Raw genomic sequence first — 21,295 nt, 5'->3', positions numbered from 1 at the left:
GTTTTAAAAAAAATATATTTCCATTGTACAACCACCATATTGTATTGTTCATCTCAGATTGGTTTGTATGAAGAAAAAAAAATGTGTGTTGCTTATGATAATCTTAATGTGCTTATGTAGTAAATTATTAAAAGGGTCATTTAAAATTAACAAACTAACAAAAAAAAATGTCTTTTGCAGCCGTTGCTGTACAAAGAGGGAGCCCCTATGTGTAAAGATCACTCATGTCCACCTAAAGGTTGGAAAAGGTGTGAGAGACCAGAATACAACATAATGAAGAAATCAGCAAATCACAAAGGGCCTGATGTATCAATATGTTTTTATCGAAAACTTGAGCAACTTGCCCAAAGCCACCAACTAGATGATCACGTTTCAGAACAGAAGCCAAATAGTTCAGCAGCATGTTTTTAGATCTTGGGAGGTGAATGGAGCACCTAGCACAAACCCAAACAAACATAGAGAGGACATCCAAATTCAATGCAGATTATGACATGGTTAGAGTTGCTTTTGAACCCAAGATTCCAGTGTAATAATGAAACAGTCCTAACAAAACCGACTACTCTTTCCCAGATTTAAAAGAAACCCTGTTGCAAAAAAATTATATATATATATATATATATATATATATATATATATATATTTTTTTTTTTTTTTTTCGTGAAAGAAGTCAGTAGGGACTCACCATTGCCCATGCCTGTGCTGCCAAACACCACTTTGATGTTCTGAAATTGTCCCCTGAATTCTGCTGGGAAACTGACACTTTTGGGAGTGTTGATCTACTTGGTGCCCCGTAGATCTTACTGATTCCTGCCTCTTACCTTATGTCACTATTGTACCCTGCAGGGTCAGGGTCTCTTTAAGTATAATGGAGGGAACAAACACTTAGCTATTCATCATATATATATATACGTATATACAGTGGGTATAGAAAATATATATATCACCCCCCCTTAAAAATAATCACATTTTGTTGCTTTGCAGCCTGATATAAAGACAGAACAGTTTTTATTTTATCCAGATCTTTTCATGCTGAGCTAATTCTGATTGGGTCTGTGGATCTGTGGAATGACTTGAAGACTGCAGTCCACCAATGGTCACCATTAAATTTAACTGAACTTGAGCAGTTCTGAAACGAAGAGTGGGCAAATATTGCAAAGTCTAGTAGAGACATATCCCAACAGACTGTAAGGCTGTAATTAAAGCAAAATACTGACACAATGGGTGATCCCTTTTCCAACTCAGTGATTCAGTTTTTTATTTTATTTTTTCTGACATGTTGGTGTTATATCTTTCATTTGGATGTTATAAGTTGCACTGAGTAAATACAGCTGGATAAAAGAGAAAACGTGTCTGCCTTCATTTTAGGCTGCAAAGCAACAACATGTGATTATTTTAAAGGGGGTAATTCTTTTCTATACCCACTGTAAATATATATACCGTATTTATCGGCGTATAACATGCACTTTTTCCCCCTTAAAATAGGGGGAAAATCATGTGTGCATGTTATACACCAATATATGCTGCCACCAAGGGGAAGGAGGGGACAAGCGCTGCAGAAGTAGAGCCGAATCTCCTATGTACTCGGCTCGGCTTGTAGTCACGCTCAGTCCCACCCCCTGGACGGCTCCTAGCATTGGACCGGCGTTATGCCCATCATAGGATCTGGGCCAAGGGGCAGGACTGGACGGGACGCTGAGCCCAGTACACAGGAGATCCGGCTCTATTTCGGCAGCGCTTGTCCCCACCTATGGACACTGAGCAATGCTACAGGAGGGCACTGATTAGGCTGCAGATGGGCACTGATTAGACTGCATATGGGCACAGATCAGGCTGCTGATGGGCTCAGATCAGGCTGCACTGAAGCTGCAGAAGGGCACTAATCAGGCTGCATTGATGCTCACTGACCATTATTTTGCTGCAAACTTCCCTCTTAAATTGGGGTGCGTGTTATACGCCGATAAATACGGTATATATATATATATATATATATATATATATATATATATATATATATATATACAGTGAGGGAAAAAAGTACTTGATCCCCTGCTGATTTTGTATGTTTGCCACTGACAAAGAAATGACCAACCTATCATTTTATTGGTAGGTTTATTTTAACAGTGAGAGACAGAATAACAACAAAATAATGCAGAAAAAAAGCATTTAAAAAAAGTTATAAATTGATTTGCATTTTAATAAATGTAATAAGTATTTGATTCCCTATGAAACAGCAAGATTTCTTGCTCCCAGGTGTCTTCTATACAGGTAACGAGCTGAGATTAGGAGCACCCCCTTCTTAAAGGGAGTGCTCCTAATCTCAGCTTGTTACCTGTATAAAAGACACCTGTCCAGAGAAGCAATCAATCAGATTCCAATCTCTCAACCATGGCCAAGACCAAAGAGCTGTCTAATGATGTCAGGGATAAGTTTGTAGTGTAAAAAGAAAACTAAAGCGCTGATGTGGATTCTCTGTAAAATAACAAAACACCAGAAAGAAATGTGTGAGCTGCAACCAACCAATTAGTGCTGTGACACCGTTTCTACAAATCAATATAAAATATGTTGGTGCGCTTATCCAACTAACCCCATCTGTTGGAGTGGTGCTTATAAATATATATAATATATAAAATCCTAAACCATAATATATATCGAATTGTTGTCGCAATGAAAACGAAAATAAAGCATTTGTTTATGTTGGATCTTTTGGTTTTTGGATTCTGCACGTTCGTTATCGTTTGTTAAAACGATAACAAAAATACCTAAAATTCAGACGAAAATGCATTCGGACGAAAACGAATGCACATGTCTATTGCTAATGAACATCTGAATGATTCAGAGGAGAACTGGGTGAAAGTGTTGTGGTCAGATGAGACCAAAATTTAGCTCTTTGGCATCAACTCAACTCCTCTGATGATATCCACATAGGATGAAACATGTCAGCCTGGCTGATGCAAGCACGCTGTTAAGCCGCAGACCATTTCTTTTATTCTGTGATGTTTCTCTATTGACGCATGTAAGTAGACTACAATAAAAACGTGTAATTTACCCATACGGGCTTCACTATTGTTATTTTCTTCTTATTGGGGTATCCTGCTGCTGATCGTACTATTGATTCATCGTCCCATGTGATACTTGAGTTACTGGTGATACGTGATAACTCAATCAGTCTGTTCATCATGGAGTATGCTAACTGGATTTACTGCTGAGCTTTTTCACCATATATATTACCTTGCTTGCTTTTCATATCCTTCTGGTAAGCAGATTGGAAGCACTTGGGTGTTGTGTGCTTATCCCTTGCACACGGAAGTTTTGGTGGAGGTTTCATCTCATCTCTAATCTTCATTGGCTTTCACGGACTATTATATTTAGTTTTAAGCTACTTAGTGCTGCATTTTTTTATGTTTTATCAACTCAACTCGCCATGTGTTTGGGGGAGGAGGAATGCTGCCTAAGACCCAAGAACACCATCCATCAAACATGTAGGTGGAAACATCACATCATTTGGGGGTGTTTTTCTGCTAAGGGCACAGGACAACTTCACCTAATCAAAGGGACAATGGACAGGGCCATGTACCGTCAAATCTTGCGTGAGAACCTCCTTCCCTTAGCCAGGGCATTAAAGATGGGTGGTGGATGGGTATTCCAGTATGACAATGACCCAAAACACATGGCCAAGGCAACAAAGGAGTGGCTCAAGAAGAAGCATATTAAGGTCCTGGTGTGGCTTAGCCAGTCTCCAGACCTTAATCCCATAGAAAATATGTGGAGGGAGCTGAAGGTTTGAGTTACCAAACGTCAGTCTCAAAACCTTAATGGCTTGGAGAGGATTTGCAAAGAGAAGTAGCACAAAATCCCTCCTGAGATGTGTGCAAACCTGGTAGCCAAGAAACATCTGATCTCTGTTACTGCCAACAAGGGTTTTGCCACCAAGTACTAAGTCATGTTTTGCGAAGGGGTCAAATACCCTTTTCACTCATTAAAATGCAAATCAATTTAATAACTTTTTTGAAATGCGTTTTTCTGAATTTTTTTGTTGTTATTCAGTCTCTCACTGTTAAAAAAAAACCCACCATTAAAATTATAGACTGATCATTTCTTTGTCAGTGGGCAAACGTACAAAATCAGAAGGGGATCGAATGCTTTTTTTCCCTCACTGTATATTTATAGATACATACATAAATGTAAGGGCTATACCAAAAGTAATGCAAACACGGACATAACATTTTTAGGTCGTTCAAAGTTCACATGTTGGTAGAGTAACTCTTCTTCTTTTTCATTGCAGGTAAATAATGGATTACATACAGAAGCAATGTGTCATCACTGAGTTCTTGAAGAAGGAGGAGTACAGGCTGTCCAACATCCACAGAAGTTTACATCATTTTTTACAGAGATTACACCATTGCACCAGACTGTGCTCTTGTCAATGGTGTCATCTCCACAAACATTTTGTAGCCATCTGTGGATGTCAGACAGCCTCCTTATTCAAGAACTCAATGATGGCACCATAAGGGGTGCAGGGGCGCCTCACCCCCCCCCCCCTAGTTTGTATGCGGGGATGCATGTGGGATGCCGGGTGAGTTTTTTCTTTTTTTTCCAAGCCACATGATTATAGCCTGAGGCTCTAATTGGCTTGAAAAAGGTTGGGTTCGGGGTGCAGAGCATTGCACCCCAAACCCACCCACATGTGACACTAGCAAATCAATATTTACTATTGTCTTCCGGCTTCACCTCCTGGCCAATCAGGAAAGAAGGCAGATCGGGTTGGCCGGGAGGAGAAGCCGAGGAAGTCACGAAGGGACTGTGGAGGGGTGAGTGCAGACCTGGGGGGGTGTTTGCAGTTCAGCACCAGCCACCACTGGATGGCACATTGCTTTTGCTTGGAATCCATTATTCACCTGCATTGAAAAAGAAGAAGAGTTACTATAGAGGAAGATTTATCCTACCAATGTGTGAAATTTAAATGACCACGTCATTAATAAAAAAAAAACTTATGCCCACTTTTGCATTACTTTTGGTGCAGCCTTTAGATGTATAGATGTATACTGTATATATATATATATATATATATATATATATATATATATATATATCATACATTTTTAAATGACGCTACTTTTTGGGGAGTTACATGAGCATACCTGAGTGGTTAATATTTTAGCTGTACTGTGTTAGGATCAGTATTAATTTCCAGTTCTATGTTCTCCCTATTTTTGTGTGGCTATGTTCTTCCGAGAACCCGAAAATACAGTTTCAGCTTAATTGGCTCACAACACAATTGGTTCCGATTCTGTATTTGAAAGGAAACTTGTCACTATCCTAAAGGTCAGTGTGACCACACTAGTCAGATGATAAATGAGCATTTGTTTATTTTATTTGTGAAATGTTACATTCTGTAAATGTGCAACTACAACCAGTAAATAATTAATACAATGTAGATTTATGTATTTTTAAATAACAAACAAGTCCTGCTTGTACATTTTATTTTGAATGTTTTATGAGTAAAACTAATACCTCAAAGTGTGAAACTTGTGTTATTGGCTGCCATCTGTTATATGAACTGTGAAGACTGAATGCTGCATGAAAACCACATGTTTGTAAAAGCAATTTAGCCCACCAGCCAGTGGAAAGAGCTGTTTTTTTAGTGATATACTTCTATTACCCACAGATAAAAGCTCTTGGAAGCACTGCAGAGATCCAATTTATAACCAAACATTTGTCTTTGGGTTACTGTTAGAAAAAAAAACCCTTGACCCATTGCTGCCTGCTGTGGTGTGGTGTGTAGCAATCAAGGTAATAGCATAGCTATCCATACACAGCTCAAAATTCCAACAACTCCTGCTGAACTGGCTAAAATTCGAGCCGTAGGTGGCCCTGTCTGCACTTCAGTGTTGATTTAAAAATTGACTAGGCTGGGTGGAAAATTATCAGCCGAACAGTGACGCCACCCTTTCGGATGCACTCACTGCTTAGGTATTCAGGCAGCAGGCAATAGGCTGCAGTGGAACTTCCTACATCCACATTAATTAGTATGAAAGGTGGCGCTAGCTTAAAGTGGTTGTAAAGCCTAAACATTTTCTTACCTTAATGCAGTCCTTGCATTAAAGTGGAGTTCCACCCTAAAGTGGAACTTACGCTCATCGGATTCCTTCCCCCCTCCGGTGCCACAATTGGCACCATTCAGGGGGGAGGGGGGTGCAGATACCTGTCTAATACAGGTATCTGCAGCCACTTCCGGGCTTAGATAGCCGCAGAATATCCGCAGATGCCTGCCCCCCCCCCCCCCGTTGTGTTCTGGGAAACACACAGTTCCCAGAACACAACGGGGACCAGTGCAGAGGCGCAGCGCAACTCGCGCATGCGCAGTAGTGAACCGGGCAGTGAAGCCGCAACGCTTCACTTCCCGATTCCCTGACCGAGGATGGCGGCAGGGGCAGCCGAGAGCCAAGCGATTGATCGGCTTCAGCTGCCGACATCGCTGGACCCTTGGACAGGTAAGTGTCCATTTATTAAAAGTCAGCAGCTGCAGTATTTGTAGCTGCTGGCTTTTAATATTTTTTTTAAGGTGGAGCTCCTCTTTAAGGTAAAAAATGTTTAGGTGTCAGCTGCCCTCTCACCCCCCCCTTTTACTTACCTGAGCCCTCACTCGATCCAACGCCATACACATCTGCAGTTCTCCACTCCGCTCACTTCCGGGTCTTGCTAGCTTTGCTGTGGCAGCGGGAGCCTTTGGCTCCCAGTGCTGTCAATCAAAGCCACTGATGAGGAAGCAGGTTGGGACAGGGTCGAGTCCCGCTGTATGTGTCAATGGATGCAGAAATGGGGCTTGGGTGCGAGCACACATGGGAAGCGGCTTGCCATGGGGGCACTGGACAGAGGGGAGGGGCCAGGAGCGCCAGTGTTTTCTATCAAAAGAGCCAACTTTTCAAAATCTCCAATTACGTCACTTCAGGTGACTCTCTAGCAGAAGTAATTGCAGATTTCGATGACTTGGCTGTTTTCACAGAACACCGGCAGCATATAAACTGTAGTACATGACAACTTGGCTGTTTTCACAGAACACCAGCTAAGGAGTAAAAAAGTTGTCACCGCTCAGAGGTGGTCATAATGTTGGTTAGTAGCGGGCGAACTAACAATGTTCTTTCATTATATAGTTTACCGTTATTGTATATGCTGCCGGTGTTTTGTGAAAACAGCCAAGTCATCTAAATCTGCAATTACTGATGCTGGAAAGTCACCAGAAGTGACGTAATTGGAAACTCTGATGAGTTGGCTCTTTTGACAGAACACTGGTGGGGGACACCGAAAGAGGAGATTCACGGCCACTCTGTGCAATTCCATTGCACAGAGCAGGTAAGTATAGACAAGTTTGTTATTTTTTTTTTTTATTACAATCATTTAAGTCATAGACTATTTTTTTTGTAATCTTATTCCTGAGCTGGATACAGATTCCCATTCATTCAGCAACAGAACAATGTCCAGTTTCTGGAAAGTTTCCAAACATAGCATAAGGTTTTAAATTGCATAATAACTTGGTGGTTTGCTGCAACGTAATCAATAATAGTATGGCTTTCTGTTTAAAATAGTATATATGGAAGCTATTATGTTACTATTCTTTACTTGTGTGCTATTCTTGAAAGATAACATCTGATTTTGATTCTGGGTTCAGTAGTGCTAGATATGCATGTGGCCATTAGATGGACTGATCATCTAACACCCAGAAGTGTGCTAAATGCTGAAGATCTTGCGGGCAGCATAGTGCCGAACCACAGCAGGGATCAGCAGCGGGGGTGGAATTTTTTAATACTTCTTAAACTATGAACAGGGTTCCTTTAAACAAAATCTACATTAGATGCTTATTAGTCCAGACATAAATTCCTGCATTTGTTGCCTCTGTGTGTACACAGCTTTATAAATAACCCAATTTCAATTTTTTAAATATTACAAATGAACTAGTGGAGCTACATGCTCCTGGTCACATGTCAATTACAGTCTTAGCTGCTTTGTTAAAATAGCTTAAACTGAAATGTACATACATCTGTGAAAGACAAAGATAAATATGGTAGCTCATTCAATTTTCCTTCCTATGCCTGTCTTCTATGTACAGACTTTCAATTAGAAAGAGATATCGTGAAAGCAAACAGGCAACGCTCGGATCTCCAGAAAACCCATAATGTTTAGTAAAAGCAATGTCACCCCTACATGCATATTTGTAAAATAAAGATTTTATATAAACAGTAAAACACAAATTATAAAACAACAGGTTAAAAACTCACAAACTTGAAACAGCTTCTTTGCTTCCTTCTCTATACTGTCATGTTCTATACAGAAGCTCTACTTTTAAGTGCAAATGAGCGAGTTACCTTAAAATAGTATTCAGCTGAATAATTCAGATGCTTTACATTTACTTTGAAAATATTGCCGGTGTGCAACACAGCCTAAGAATTTACAGTGAATATCTAAACTAGAAAGAGCATACCTGGAACTGGTAAAATACCTTCACGATCTGTCTCCATTCCAGTTTTGGAAAAATATTTTTTGTATTTGGTCTCTCTCTCTGTCTCTCTCTCTCTCTCTCTGCAGGGTTCAAGGGTGCACTACACACAGATTGCAGAGTTCAGGAGAGTGCTCCTTACAGAGTGCAGAGTTTAGGAGTGCATTATGTACAGAGTGCAGAGTTCAAGGGTGCACTATGTACAGAAAGAGACAGATAAATAGCTCCTTCTGGGGGTTCAGGGGTGCTCTACGCACAAAGCACAGGGCTCAGCTCTCATTTACAGGCCCTTACCTCTGCATACCCCATTCTCATTTCTACCCCTTCTCAAAATAACTCAACACACAGCCATTAATGTCTAACCTGCTGGCAACAAAAGGGCTCTCTGAACAGGACATCACCCCTGAGGCTCGCACCGTTCCATACACCATCTTTGGATCTTCTTCCACCTCCCCACAGAAGTTCATCAGCCGTTGATGACCAAAGCTTGTTTGACCCAATTGAACATAGGGTTTATTGGGTCCAAAGGTTCCGGTAAGCCTTCTTATTGTTGGTGGTGGTGTACCTTTCGAATCATATTTACAGAAATGTGAGGGGTGTACTCACTTTTGTGAGATACTGTATATATAAATATATATATCCCAGATAGCAATCATAACTTGCCACAAATTTGTGGCAGTGTTGAATTGTAAGTCTGTTAATTTGCTGCACATTTTCACTGGCAAGTTGTACACTTGCAGAGCACTTAAAGCACAAGTTCTAATTGACACTTTTCCAATTTGTAGCAGATTTGCATGGCAAGTCTGTAGCAAGAGGAAAGTTGCAGTGGCGAGTCTACAGCAAGAGCTATGCAAGTCACAGTGACCCCTGTGGTGGGATGACTATTGCACAACATAACTAAACCAAAACTTGCAGCAGACTTGCAAAATGTTTGCAAAGAAAGTTGAGCTGGAGTCATGCAATGCAGACTTGCTTCAATTGTGCAACACATTTTTTAAGCCTGGCAAATCTAGCAATAGCTTAGCAAGCCAATTTTAAACTTGCAGCTCAATTTTTTGCTATATGGGATCATGGAAATGGCACATCGTGTCCATCAATGTAAGAATAATAATCTACAGATTATTGGAGACATGCTAACCTCCATTATCATTAAGCAGTGCAGTGTGGTTTGTTTTTACTTTTTCCAATCATAAATACCTTTTTTCTTTGTGCTCATTTGTGGTCACATACCCTCCCTCCATTCTGGATCCCGAGCTAAGGATGCCAAGTGGGAGGGGCCGAGATTCCCTTCTGTTTTGGGTAAACAGTGTAGTCAATGAATGAAGGCTGGAGGAGAGGAGAGGGGAGGGGTGGTGAGGAGAGGGGAGGGGCGATTAGGAGAGGAGAAGAGAGGAGAGTGGAGGGGTGGTGAGGAGAGGAGAGGGGAGGGGCGGTGAGGAGAGGGGAGGGGCAGTGAGGAGAGGAAATGGGAGGTGAGGAGAGGGGGGGCGGTGAGAAGAGAGGGGAGGGGCAGTAAGGAGAGGGGAGGGGCGGTGAGGAGAGGAGAGAAGAGGGGAAGGGCGGTGAGGAGATTGTGTTCTCACTGCACAATGGAGTTGGCAGGGAGAGAAGGAGGGGTAGGAGGGGGAAATGCAGAGATGCACAGGAGACAGCTGGAATGACAGAGGCACGTAAACTGACCACACTTTCATTTCTTAGCAGCCATGATACACGTGGTCAGCTCAGAGAGGGGAAGTCAGGACCAGGCAAGTTCAACCCGGTACTGTAGAACAGTGGTCATCAACCCTGTCCTCAGGGCCCACTAACAGGCCAGGTTTTATGTATTACCTTGGGGACATGCAGACTAGAATACTGCAATCACTGAGCAGCAAATGATATCACCTGTGATGTATTTCAGTTATCTTGCAACCCTGGCCTGTTAGTGGGCCCTGAGGATAGGGTTGATGACCACAGCTGTAGAAGATAGAAAGGGGCAATTGAAAAGACAAAAGCACTATGCTTTAGTTCGTGCCTTAAAAGAGACAGGACCATGATTTTTTGGGGGGTAACAATCACTTAAAACATACTAGAAAGTGAGAACTTGCTACAGTTATAAGATCTTTCCTTCCAAATTTAGTAAAGAGGATAGTTGGATGGATCATAAATGAGCTTTTAACATAACCACTCTCTTGCTATGACTATTACAATCCCGTTCAATCCTTTCTTTTAAATTTTCATTAACTTTATATCATGGATTAGGCAGCAGGTGTTTCAGAAAGACTAACAAGGTGCTTTGGCTTCAGGGGCAGCGGTGGGGGCTGCTCTCTAAAAGTAGGAGTTGGTAGGGTCAGCTCTCCCCAACCAGTGCTAGATGTCCAGTAAAAAACATTTAAATCACTTACTGTATCTCTTTGGTCCATCTTCTAAACAAAATGACAGTGTTAATGTTGCATCATCTTCAAAAAATTCTGTTGTAAAGGCATCCCACCAAAGATTGTCACTATCCTGTGGAGGAAAAAGACAAACCTGTATTGAGAAAGTGAACTGTAAACATTGCACAATGCTAAATGAAAATGAAATGATTGAATATTTTTATACTTTGTACACCTGATTTCCCAAGGAATATACACGTCCACAATCAAATCAATGGCTGCAAAAAAGAGTGAGCAACCAAAGTGTACCCTAGCAGGATTCATGACATGCATGTGATACTCATTGCTGTAACAGTGAGCAGTGGGCTATTCACTAACAAATGTGGTTTGCTTAAGCCTCGTACACACTACTAGCTTTTTTTTGCTCAACCCAGTGTGTTGAATGAATATAAAAAACTGACAGCTCAGGTCGGAGCCGATAACAATCCAATGTTAGTACAGCAATCTCCCCTGCTGAGCAATTGTGTTCTGCCAAGGGAACGCCACTTTGCCAGTACACTCCAGTCAGCGCTCTCAGCCACTGGCTGAGAGCGCTGGTTGGTAGGCATTTTTCGATCATGGCCCTTTGACTAAAGCTTCTGTTGGACCGGCTGTCGTACACACAGGCCAAATGGGGTATGGCTGGACATGTCCACTGGTATGTCCACTGTCCCGCCATACCCTCAGATCTGTACCTACCTTGGATTGATGTCCACACTTCCAGGTTTTGTATACATGTGTATGGCTTTGTACAGTGGCAACCTTATTAAATATTGAATATTTATGCATCTAGATTGCCTTGTGGTTTTTACATCGCATTTTATATGTTTGTTTAATAAATAAAATATTCTTTTTGTAATGTACCTTGTATTATTGTGCCTAAAAAGTCCAAAGTCCCCCCTCTTAATATTTCTGTCTGGGTGTTTACCGCTATCTGAAGATCAGTCAAAGAGATTTTCCCTTATTTGTGAATTAAACTCTCCAATAGCAAAACAGGTAGAAGTATAAGTGCTTTTATTAAGTAGGGAAATGCTTTTTATTGTTGTCTGTTCTCCTGTTGCTAATTTTCTCTCACTTCTGTCTGAAAAACACTGCACCCAAAACAGAAATGAAGGGGAATTAAAGGCTAACTGAGCCACCATAGAGGTAAAACCTGGTAGAAGTTTTAACTCTTCCCAATTCTTTTTTTTTCTTGTACAAAGGTTTTTATTGAACATAAAGATCATCAAAAAAAAAATACAAATAACAATGGTGGGCACACCATGTGAACACATCTGCAATAAAATTGCGGATATATAACAATATTAGACATAACAAATCTTACACGGTCCTGAAGTTCAGGAGAGTTTGCATGAGGTCTGCGGATTTTATGGATATATTAACCTGCTGTATTTTTGCAAAGTATGCTTAAGATTAAAATACCTATTATAGATTGGGTAGACTTTGGATGCTTAACAACCTAATGTGAAAGAGACCATATGGAACTGGGTAACAATTTCTCATGTCTTTAGAACGGTTGCTCATCATATGTCCAACCTGACAGAGGTTGGTCTGTAGATCAAAGGAGTTGCGAGAAAGAATATAAGAAGGAAGATTTAGAAGAGAAAAGGCCAAGAAGAGAGGAGAGAAAATAGTGTAGCAGAGGAGAGAGAAGAAAAAGAGAGGGTGGAAAGTGAGGGGGGGGGGTCCCCGGGGGCGGGGGGGACGGAGGCATCTCAGAGTGAGAGTAGCGCAGGATCAAATCTAGAAGGGTGGACATGAGACACCCAAGGCTGCCATGTCGGAAGGAATTTATCATGTGTGTCTGATAGCACAGCTGTCAACTTTTCATTAATCATAATATCGTTTACACGGTTTTTAACTGCTTCGAAGCTGAGAACTGGGGTTTTCCAAGCCTTTGCTATGGTCAATTTAGTTGCAGTAAAAATATGCGACGCCAATTGGCGTTCTGGTCTTAGTAGCTCTATAATTGGTTTCCCTAAGAGAGCTTCATAGGGATCCCTCCTTATGTTTGTATTGAAGAGGTTACAAAGGAGTGCATAGATTCTGATCCACAATCTGCACACCTTGGGGCATTTCCACCAAATATGTGCCATTGTTCCCTCCTGGGTACACCCACGGAAGCATAAGGGGGAGTAGGATGGAATAAAGCTCGCAAGTCTAGCTGGAGTATAATACCACCGAAAGAGTATTTTGTAAGCATTTTCTAGAAATAATACATTCCTGGAGCATTTGGATAGAGTAGCAGTCATGACCTGCCAATCCTCTGGGTCTAGTTTTTTCCCCAATTCTGCCTCCCACTGGAGATGATATGGTCTCAGGGGTGGTTTCTTGGAACCTATTATGGCTGCGTATATTAAAGAGATCAAACCCGAGGATTGGGGTCGTGATCTACATAAACTTTCGAAAGGGGTCAATGTATAGGGGGTTGGTTGAGATTTAATGAGTTGTTGTAGAAAGTGTCGGATCTGCATGTAGCTGTAGTGTTCCCTAAGGGGAATATCGTGGGAGGATCGCAATGCTGCAAATGGAATAATCTTGGTAGGGGTGAACATAGAGTGGATATCTACAAAACCATTCTCGGACCACCACGTGAATTGCATCGGGTTATCACGACCAGGTGGAAATAGCGGGCAGTGGAGAAGGTGGAGTAGAGGGAGATGCGGGGAGATCAGGCTTGCTGAGTATTTAATCGAGTCCCACAACTTAAGTGAGTGAGCCAAACATGGGCCTATATTGGTTGGGCGGTGGGCCTTGGGGAGCCAGGGGAGAGAGGCCAGTGGTATCGGATGGGAGTCCACCAGGTCAATGACGGCCCACAACGGCATCTGCTGTTTTTAATGGAGATGTGATAGCGGGGCAATAGCCGCCGCTGTGTAGTAAGCTTGCAGATTAGGGACCGAGAGGCCGCCATCGACCCTGCGGGCATACAGCACCTGTTTATTGATTCTGGGTCTCGTAGAACCCCATATAAATTGCATAATTTTACGTTGCTGAATGCGTATAATATGGGGTGGTACGTGGACCGGTAGAACCCTGAAAAAAATAGATCAATTTTGGAAGATAGGTCATACGAATAGTTGCAATCCTTCCGAACCAGGATAGTGGGAGGGCAGACCAAGAGTTAAGCATAGCTGTCAATTTCCCAAAAAGCAAGGGGAAGTTAGCCTGGTAAAGGCTTGGGTAACTCGGGGTGAGTTTAATCCCCAGGTAGGGTAGGGAGGCCAACCATTGAAAGGAAAAGGTAGATTTTAAGTGTTCTAGTTCAAGAGGCACTAAATTAATCGACATCGCTTTGGACTTAGAGGGATTGACTGCTAGGCCCGAAATCGAGGCAAAGGTGTTTAAAAGGGACAGCAGATTAGGTAAGGTGATTCTAGGTTTGGTAATAGTAAGCAGGATATCGTCCGCAAACAGGGATAGTTTGTGAGGGGAGCTCGCAATTTCTACCCCCTCTATGTCCGGGTGGGATCGGATAGCCTCAGCCAGAGGTTCCAGTGCTAAAATAAATAGAAGTGGAGAGAGGGGGCAGCCCTGACGAGTCCCTCTTTGGATAGGAAAGGTAGGTGACTCAAATCCATAATATTTCACTTTAGCTTGGGGGGCGTCATAAATAGCTGAAACCCAGTTCGTAAAGGACGCACCAAACCCATAGCGGTTTAATACCTGTATAAGATAGGGCCAGGACAGGGTATCAAAGGCTTTAGTAATGTCCAGAGACAAAAACATTGTCTCCAGAGATCTGTTGTGTACAATGTGTTGTATTTGTAGGAGACGTCGGATAGCGTCACCAGCCTGTCTCCTTGGGACAAAGCCCACCTGGTCTTTTTTTATTAGTCGTGGAAGGAAGGAGTTGAGGCGGTTGGCCAAGATTTTTGTCAAAATTTTCATGTCTATGTTGATCAGGGAGATCGGCCTGAAGTTGGCCCAGGAGAAGTGATCTTTGTCAGGCTTGGGGATCATCACTATGTTGGCAGTTAATAGGTTTGGTGTGAAAGAACGACCATCTTTAACCGAGTTATACATAATTGTGAGGTGGGGAGTGATAACATCAGCTAATTTCCGATAATAAAGAGCCGAGAAACCATCAGGGCCCGGTCTTTTACCTACTTTCAGTTCTTTAATACAGTGAAGGACTTCTGAGACTTGAATGTCTCGGTCCATGAGTGATTTGTGGGCCTCAGATAGAGAAGGTAAGGAAAGATTTGTCAGAAAATCATTGGGGGTTGGGGGGAAGGATGGTCGGGAGTTGAGTAAAGTTTTGTGAGACGGTGTCTGAATTCATCTAGAACACGTTGTGGGTTTCCCGTAAGGATATTGTGACGGGTGCGCAGAGTAATAGGAGTGAATTTCGGGGTGAAAGTGCGTAGTCTATTAGACAACATTGCATTGGGTTTGTTGGCCTTGGCATACCATTTTTGTCTGGCCCAGCGTAGTGTGCGCTCTGCTTCATCTGTCAGGCACAAATCTAAATCTGTACGAGCTTTGTCTAGGAGCCTGCGATTATCCGGAGTGGGAGATTGTTTAAAGGTCTCGGATAAGGTCTCCAATTGGTGTTCTAACGCGCGGCGGACTTGCGCCGTTTACGTCGGGATGCAATCCTAATAACGTGGCCCCGAAGGACTGCTTTATAAGCTTCCCAAAGTGTGACCGGGGATGAGACCGACCCTACATTAAGTTTGAAATATTCCTCTGAAGTGTCGTGGATATCTTTAAAAATATCTTTGAAGGAGAGGAGAGAATCATTCATGATCCAGGGGGAATGTTGGGGTTTGCTTAAAATAGAGTGGAGCACTGTCACAATAGGGTCACGATCTGTCCATGGAGCGGCAAGCACAGAGCGTGAATCTACAAGTGAGAGGTGTTTTCTTAGTACAAACATGTGATCTATTCTAGAGTGAGAGTGATGGGAATGTGAGTAATGAGTGAAGTCCCTACCCAGAGGGTGCAGTTCCCTCCACACGTCTACCAGGTCGTGAGATTGTAGGGAGTATTTAAATATTTTGGCGGCAGGGGAGGGGGGCTTATGATCCGGTGGGTAGTTGTCAATAGAGGGATTCAATGACACATTAGAATCACCTGCTAGCAGGAGGGTACCCTTCTGGTGTAACTTCAACAGAGAGCAGATGTGAGTCAAGAAGGGTCCCGGGTTTCTATTCGGGGCATAGTAAGACATTATGGTTACATCATTGTCTTGAACAGTGCCCTGTACTATTAGGTACCTGCCATTTGGGTCAGCGATCTGTTTACTGCAAATAAATGGAACAGATTTGCGTATAGCAATCAGGACTCCTCTTTGTTTGGTAGGGCCGTTGGCTAAATAGACCTGGGGGTAGTCTGCCGCAAAATATTTAGGGCAGGATGAGGAAGAGAAATTGGTTTCCTGTAGGCACGCAATGTCTATCTTTTGTTGTTTGAGGTATTTAAATATCTTGACCCTTTTTTGAGGAGAGTTCATGCCCTGAACATTCAGGGATAACCAGTGGAGGGTCATGGGATCAAGGGTGTGCTGCTATGAAAAGTTCCAGTCGCGGACCCCGGGTACCAAAAGGGAAGAGTGGGAGAGGAGAGGAGAAAGAAGGTAGCAAAAGACAAAAGAGAAAAGAGGAAGGCATGTGGTTTAAATTTACCAAAATAAGTTTGAAGTAGGGTATGTAATGAAAACCTATTTGCATCGATTTGTGGACTTTGAGGTCCACAGTGATGTGGGTCGTTGGCCAAGACTTTCGTCGCAGCCAAGTACCTACTCATGGGGGGAGCAGTGGTCCGCTGGAACCACCGGCCGGTTCATATAAAAGTAATTGCAAGTTAAACATTATGTTAGCACAGAGCCTTACAAAAAAAAAAAATGAAAGAAAATCTGGTAATAACACAATCTTCAAGAACCAAGTTAAGCCATTCTGTTAACAATATATAAGAGAAGGAGAATAAAAAACAACCAAGAAGAATATAAAAATAATTCTAACCAAACAACAAGGTTTCATCACCTGAAACTTCCGGACCCCAGATGACATCAGTCAAAGACACGCCGTCGCCGGGTGGGCCAAAAGACCCACCCAGGCAGTTCCCACCCACGGGTCCCCCATGCCACCAGGTGTGGATGAGGGACCCGTGGGTAGGGACAAAGACCACAGCCGCCCCGACCAACCAATAAAAGATACGTCTGGCAGGGGTATGTTACCCCCCTAATGATATATTAGTCCCGGAAGCATTGGTTAAGGGGAATAAAAAGAGGATAAATAAAAAGTAAATAAATAAAATTGGGGAGGGGATAGTTCAGCAAGCCAGTTCCTGTCTTCTAGAAAACAGCCGTATGGCAAGGGGGGTAGAGGCTTTCCAAAATCCGTACTTCAGAATATTGCCTGAAGGAGGGGGTCAACATCCCTGACTGCCATCTCACAACTGGGGCAGTCTATGGCGGGATGCATAACCTCAACCAAAGAGCCAGGCTTAGTAGATAGTACAGGAAAAGCAGGGGATTCCTTTCAGAGTAACACGCTTTTTCCGGGAGCAAGTGGTTGTGGGCAGGCCAAGTTCGTTGGTCGTAATAAGGGTCCGGGTTACATAGAAACAAGTTGGATTACTCAAAGAGGTGTTGTAGAAGCGATTTCAGCCATTGTTGGACTTGTGGAACCTTTGGGCCTGAAGATCCCGCAATGCCTGCGATCCAGGCATAGAATGCTGTTAGGCCTGTGAGGGCTGGCGAGAAGGCCTAGCAGTTCCAGGTCCAGAGGAGGAGGACGGAGCTTCTGTAGAGCATGAAGGCAAATCAAGATGTAACTCCTGGAAGTGGCGTCTCAGCTCAGACGGAGAGGTAGCATGGAACTGGCGGCTCAGATGGGAAAATGATAGCTTAAAGGGGAACCCCCATCTATACCTGATTCCCTGGGATTGCAGAATTTGAAGGTAGGGTTTGAAGCCCCGTCTTCTGGCAATTGTAACTGGCGAGAGGTCAGCAAACAGTTGTAGGGGATTTCCTTGAAAGGAGATATCTTGTTGTTCTCTGGCAGCTTGCAAGAGTTTCTCCTTTGTACGGTAATAATGGAATTTAATGATGACGTCTCTCGGTGGGCCGTCAGAGGGTTTAGGGGCCAGGGAGCGATGTATGCGATCAAATTCCAACCTGTCTACCGGGATCCCGGGGGCCAGTTCCTGAAAAAAGGCAGTTTCTGTACCTTGTAAGTCAGTGATATTCTCAGGGATGCCGCGGATACGGAGGTTGTCCCTGCGAGCTCTGTTTTCTGCCTCCTCCAGCTTATCCTTTAAGAGTTCAATCTCAGCATTCATTTTATCTACCTCTTCCTCATGTCCCTCTAGTACTGTAGTGGCCAGGTCCATGCGCTGTACTAGCTGGTTAGTGCAGTGGCCTATCTCTTTAAGACCCCTCACCATGTCAGAAGAAAGCTTGCGGGAGGCCACGGTGATCTCATCCCTAACTATGCTGCGGAATTTAGCTAGCATGTTATCAGTGTCTATAGGGAGAGGACTCACCAGGTCTGAGGGGAACTGCTGCAGTCTATCAGCAGGAGATGCAGGATCCTCTGCAGAGTGCTGTGTGGCATCGTCTGGCTCTGGAGGGTTGGGCGCCATCTTGCCTCTCCCCTTCCCTGAGCCGGTTCTTAGGCTTGGTTTTAGCCGCTTTATACATCACCAGGAGCGGCCCGAGGTGATCCGGGAGCCGCCGCGGTATGTGTGGAGCGCCGATGTGTGCTCTGTGCTGTATTCGGCCGGTTTGTTTGTGCCAGCGGCATGGAGCGGAGGTCTCAGGCGGCCATCTCCTTCGCTCGCGCGCATGCGCCCTCCCCAATTCTTTTTTTTTTTTTACAATCAAATTCCCAATTCTTTCTAAAACTTAAAAACAACAACAACAAAAAACCCACAAAAGCTTGTCTTCAAAATGTAACTGTTAGCGCAAATCAAAAAAGTATCATGTACATTATTCAAATGTGTAATTAATGTGTAATTAATAAACATTAAAAATGAAGAAACCATGATGTATGCTTTGGAGAAGGTGGATGCACATAGGCAGTACAATTTCATATGCTGCTGCTTGCTGTAATGACCAATACCTGTACCCACACTGCCTCATTTGTGTCGACAGCACGACATACAGGTATTTTGGAGCTGCTCTTTTGTTAGGTGTTTGTTGACTTTTATAACTTCATGGGCAGTTATGGTGCATTATAGCTTTTTTAGGCAGAGTCTGATGGTATATATATTTATTGCGTATTATAGACATTAAAGGCAGAAATATAGCTTTGTTTGGATGTTTAGTACACACTGTGGATGGGAACCACAATATATGCATTCATGCTTTGCCAGATGAGTTAGGGCAAGGGTAGGCAACTTTAGAGAGATGGAGATCTACTTGAACAACATGGGAGAACTCAAAGGTCACAGGGCACAGTGTCCTGTTGTTAGGGGCCGGCTCACACCAGAAAGCGATGCCAGAAAGGCATGTTCCATGTGTGTTTCCTGCACCGAGTTCAAAACGCACTGCCTTTGTGATCTAATGTGGGTGATGATACATTGTTAACACCAAATGTAGATCACAAATGCAGTGGGCATAAAAAAATTACAAGAGAGTGCAGGGTTTGGGAGTGCGTTTTCCTTAGAATGCAGGGATTAGGAGTGTGTTACGTGCAGAATTGTGGGTTCAGGAGTGCATTGCGCTCAGAATGTAGGGTTCAGGAGTGCTTTATGCTCAAAATGCAGGGTTCAATAGTGCACTGCGCTCAGAATGCAGGGTTCAGGAGTGTGTTGCGCTCAGAATGCAGGGTTAAGGATTGTGTTATGCTCAGAATGCAGGGATCAGGAGTGCAATACACTCAGAATGCAGGGATAAGGAGTGCATTACACTTAGATTGCAGGGATCAGGAATGTGTTGCGCTCAGAATGAAGGGATCAGGAGTGCACTATGCTCAGACTGCAGGGAACAGGAGTGCGTTGCGCTCAGAATGTAGGGTTTAGGAGTGCGTTATGTTCAGAAATCTGGGTTCAGGAGTGCACTGCACTCAGAATGCAGGGTTCAGGAGTGTGTTGCGCTTAGAATGTAGGGTTAAGGATTATGTTATAATCAGAATGCAGGGATCAGGAGGGCGTTACGCTAAGAAAGCAGGGATCAGGAGTGCATTATGCTCAGAATGCAGGGATAAGGAGTGCATTGCGCTCAAAATGCAGGGATCAGGAGTGCGTAACACTCAGAATGCAGAGATCAGGAGTGCACTATGCTCAGAATGCAGAGATCAAGAGTGTGTTGCACTCAGAATGCAGGGAGCAGGATTGCGTCATGCTCAGAATGCAGGGCCAAGGAGTGCAATACACTCATAATGCAGGGATAAGGAGTGCCTTACACTTAGAATGCAGGGATCAGGAATGTGTTGCGCTCAGAATGAAGGGATCAGGAGTGCATTGTGCTCAGAATGCAGGGATCAGGAGTGCATTACGCTAAGGTTGCAGGGATCAGGAGTGCGTTGCGCTCAGAATGTAGGGTTTAGGAATGCGTTATGTTCAGAATTCTGGTTCAGGAGTGCACTGCACTCAGAATGTAGGGTTCAGGAGTGTGTTGCGCTTAGAATGCAGGGTTAAGGATTATGCTATAATCAGAATGCAGGGATTAGGAGTTCGTTACGCTAAGAAAGCAGGGATCAGGAGTGCATTATGCTCAGAATGCAGGGATAAGGAGTGCATTGTGCTCAAAATGCAGGGATCAGGAGTGCGTAACACATTTAGAATGCAGAGATCAGGAGTGCGCTATGCTCAGAATGCAGGGATCAGGAGTGTGTTGCGCTCAGAATGCAGGGATCAGGACTGCGTCACGTTCAGAATGCAGGGCCAAGGGGTGTGTTGCACTCAGATTGCAAGGTTAAGAAGTGCGTTTCACTCAGAATGCAGGGATTGGGGAGTGATGTGAAGGGTGGTAGAGGACACTGCTATGGGGTGGCCCTGCCCATAGCAGTGTCCACTGCCCATTTCACATCACATCCCCAACATACACACACAGTAGTGTCCTCTTCCCCCCCCTTCCCTCCCATAGCACCTTACCTGTGCATAGGAGACTGAGAGGCAGCACAGTTCTGGACAGAGGGCGGGAGCTGGCAGAGTAACTTTTCATATTAACAAGATGGTGATTGGTTGCTTAGGACCTAGCAACCAATCACCTGCGAGTTAAGTTGAAAAGTTAAATTGGCCAGCTCCGCCCCCGCCCTCCGTCCTGATCTGTGCTGGCTCTTGCTCCCCGCTGTTCACTGATGACAGCGGCGGAAGAGGCGGGGGTGGGGGAGAGAGGAGGACCAAAGGTGAGGGAGGCTGAGGGCGGAGAAAGTAGGCAGGAGTTGGAGGCGCAGACCTGTTCCTGGTCTACCTGTCACCTACCCATGGTCGACAGGTAGCCTGCGATCGATGGGTTGCTGAC

General features: G+C 43.7%; 1 protein-coding gene across 5 annotated transcripts in view; it reads right to left on the bottom strand.

Annotated features, from left to right (window-relative positions):
- LDB2 (LIM domain binding 2) overlaps positions 1-21,295 on the bottom strand; it is a 578,973-nt gene that overhangs the window by 297,692 nt on the left and 259,986 nt on the right. For all 5 annotated transcript variants that reach the window (XM_073609637.1, XM_073609663.1, XM_073609656.1 and 2 more), the window contains exon 2: positions 10,873-10,975. In XM_073609637.1, the coding sequence (XP_073465738.1) occupies positions 10,873-10,975 (103 nt within the window). The remainder of the gene's footprint in view (positions 1-10,872; positions 10,976-21,295) is intronic.

This window comes from Aquarana catesbeiana, linkage group LG01 (genome assembly GCF_042186555.1).
Source record: "Aquarana catesbeiana isolate 2022-GZ linkage group LG01, ASM4218655v1, whole genome shotgun sequence".
In the NCBI taxonomy this organism is placed as follows: Eukaryota; Metazoa; Chordata; class Amphibia; order Anura; family Ranidae; genus Aquarana; species Aquarana catesbeiana.
Note: the sequence above shows the minus strand (reverse complement) of the source record. Positions and strands in the feature narration are given on the sequence as shown.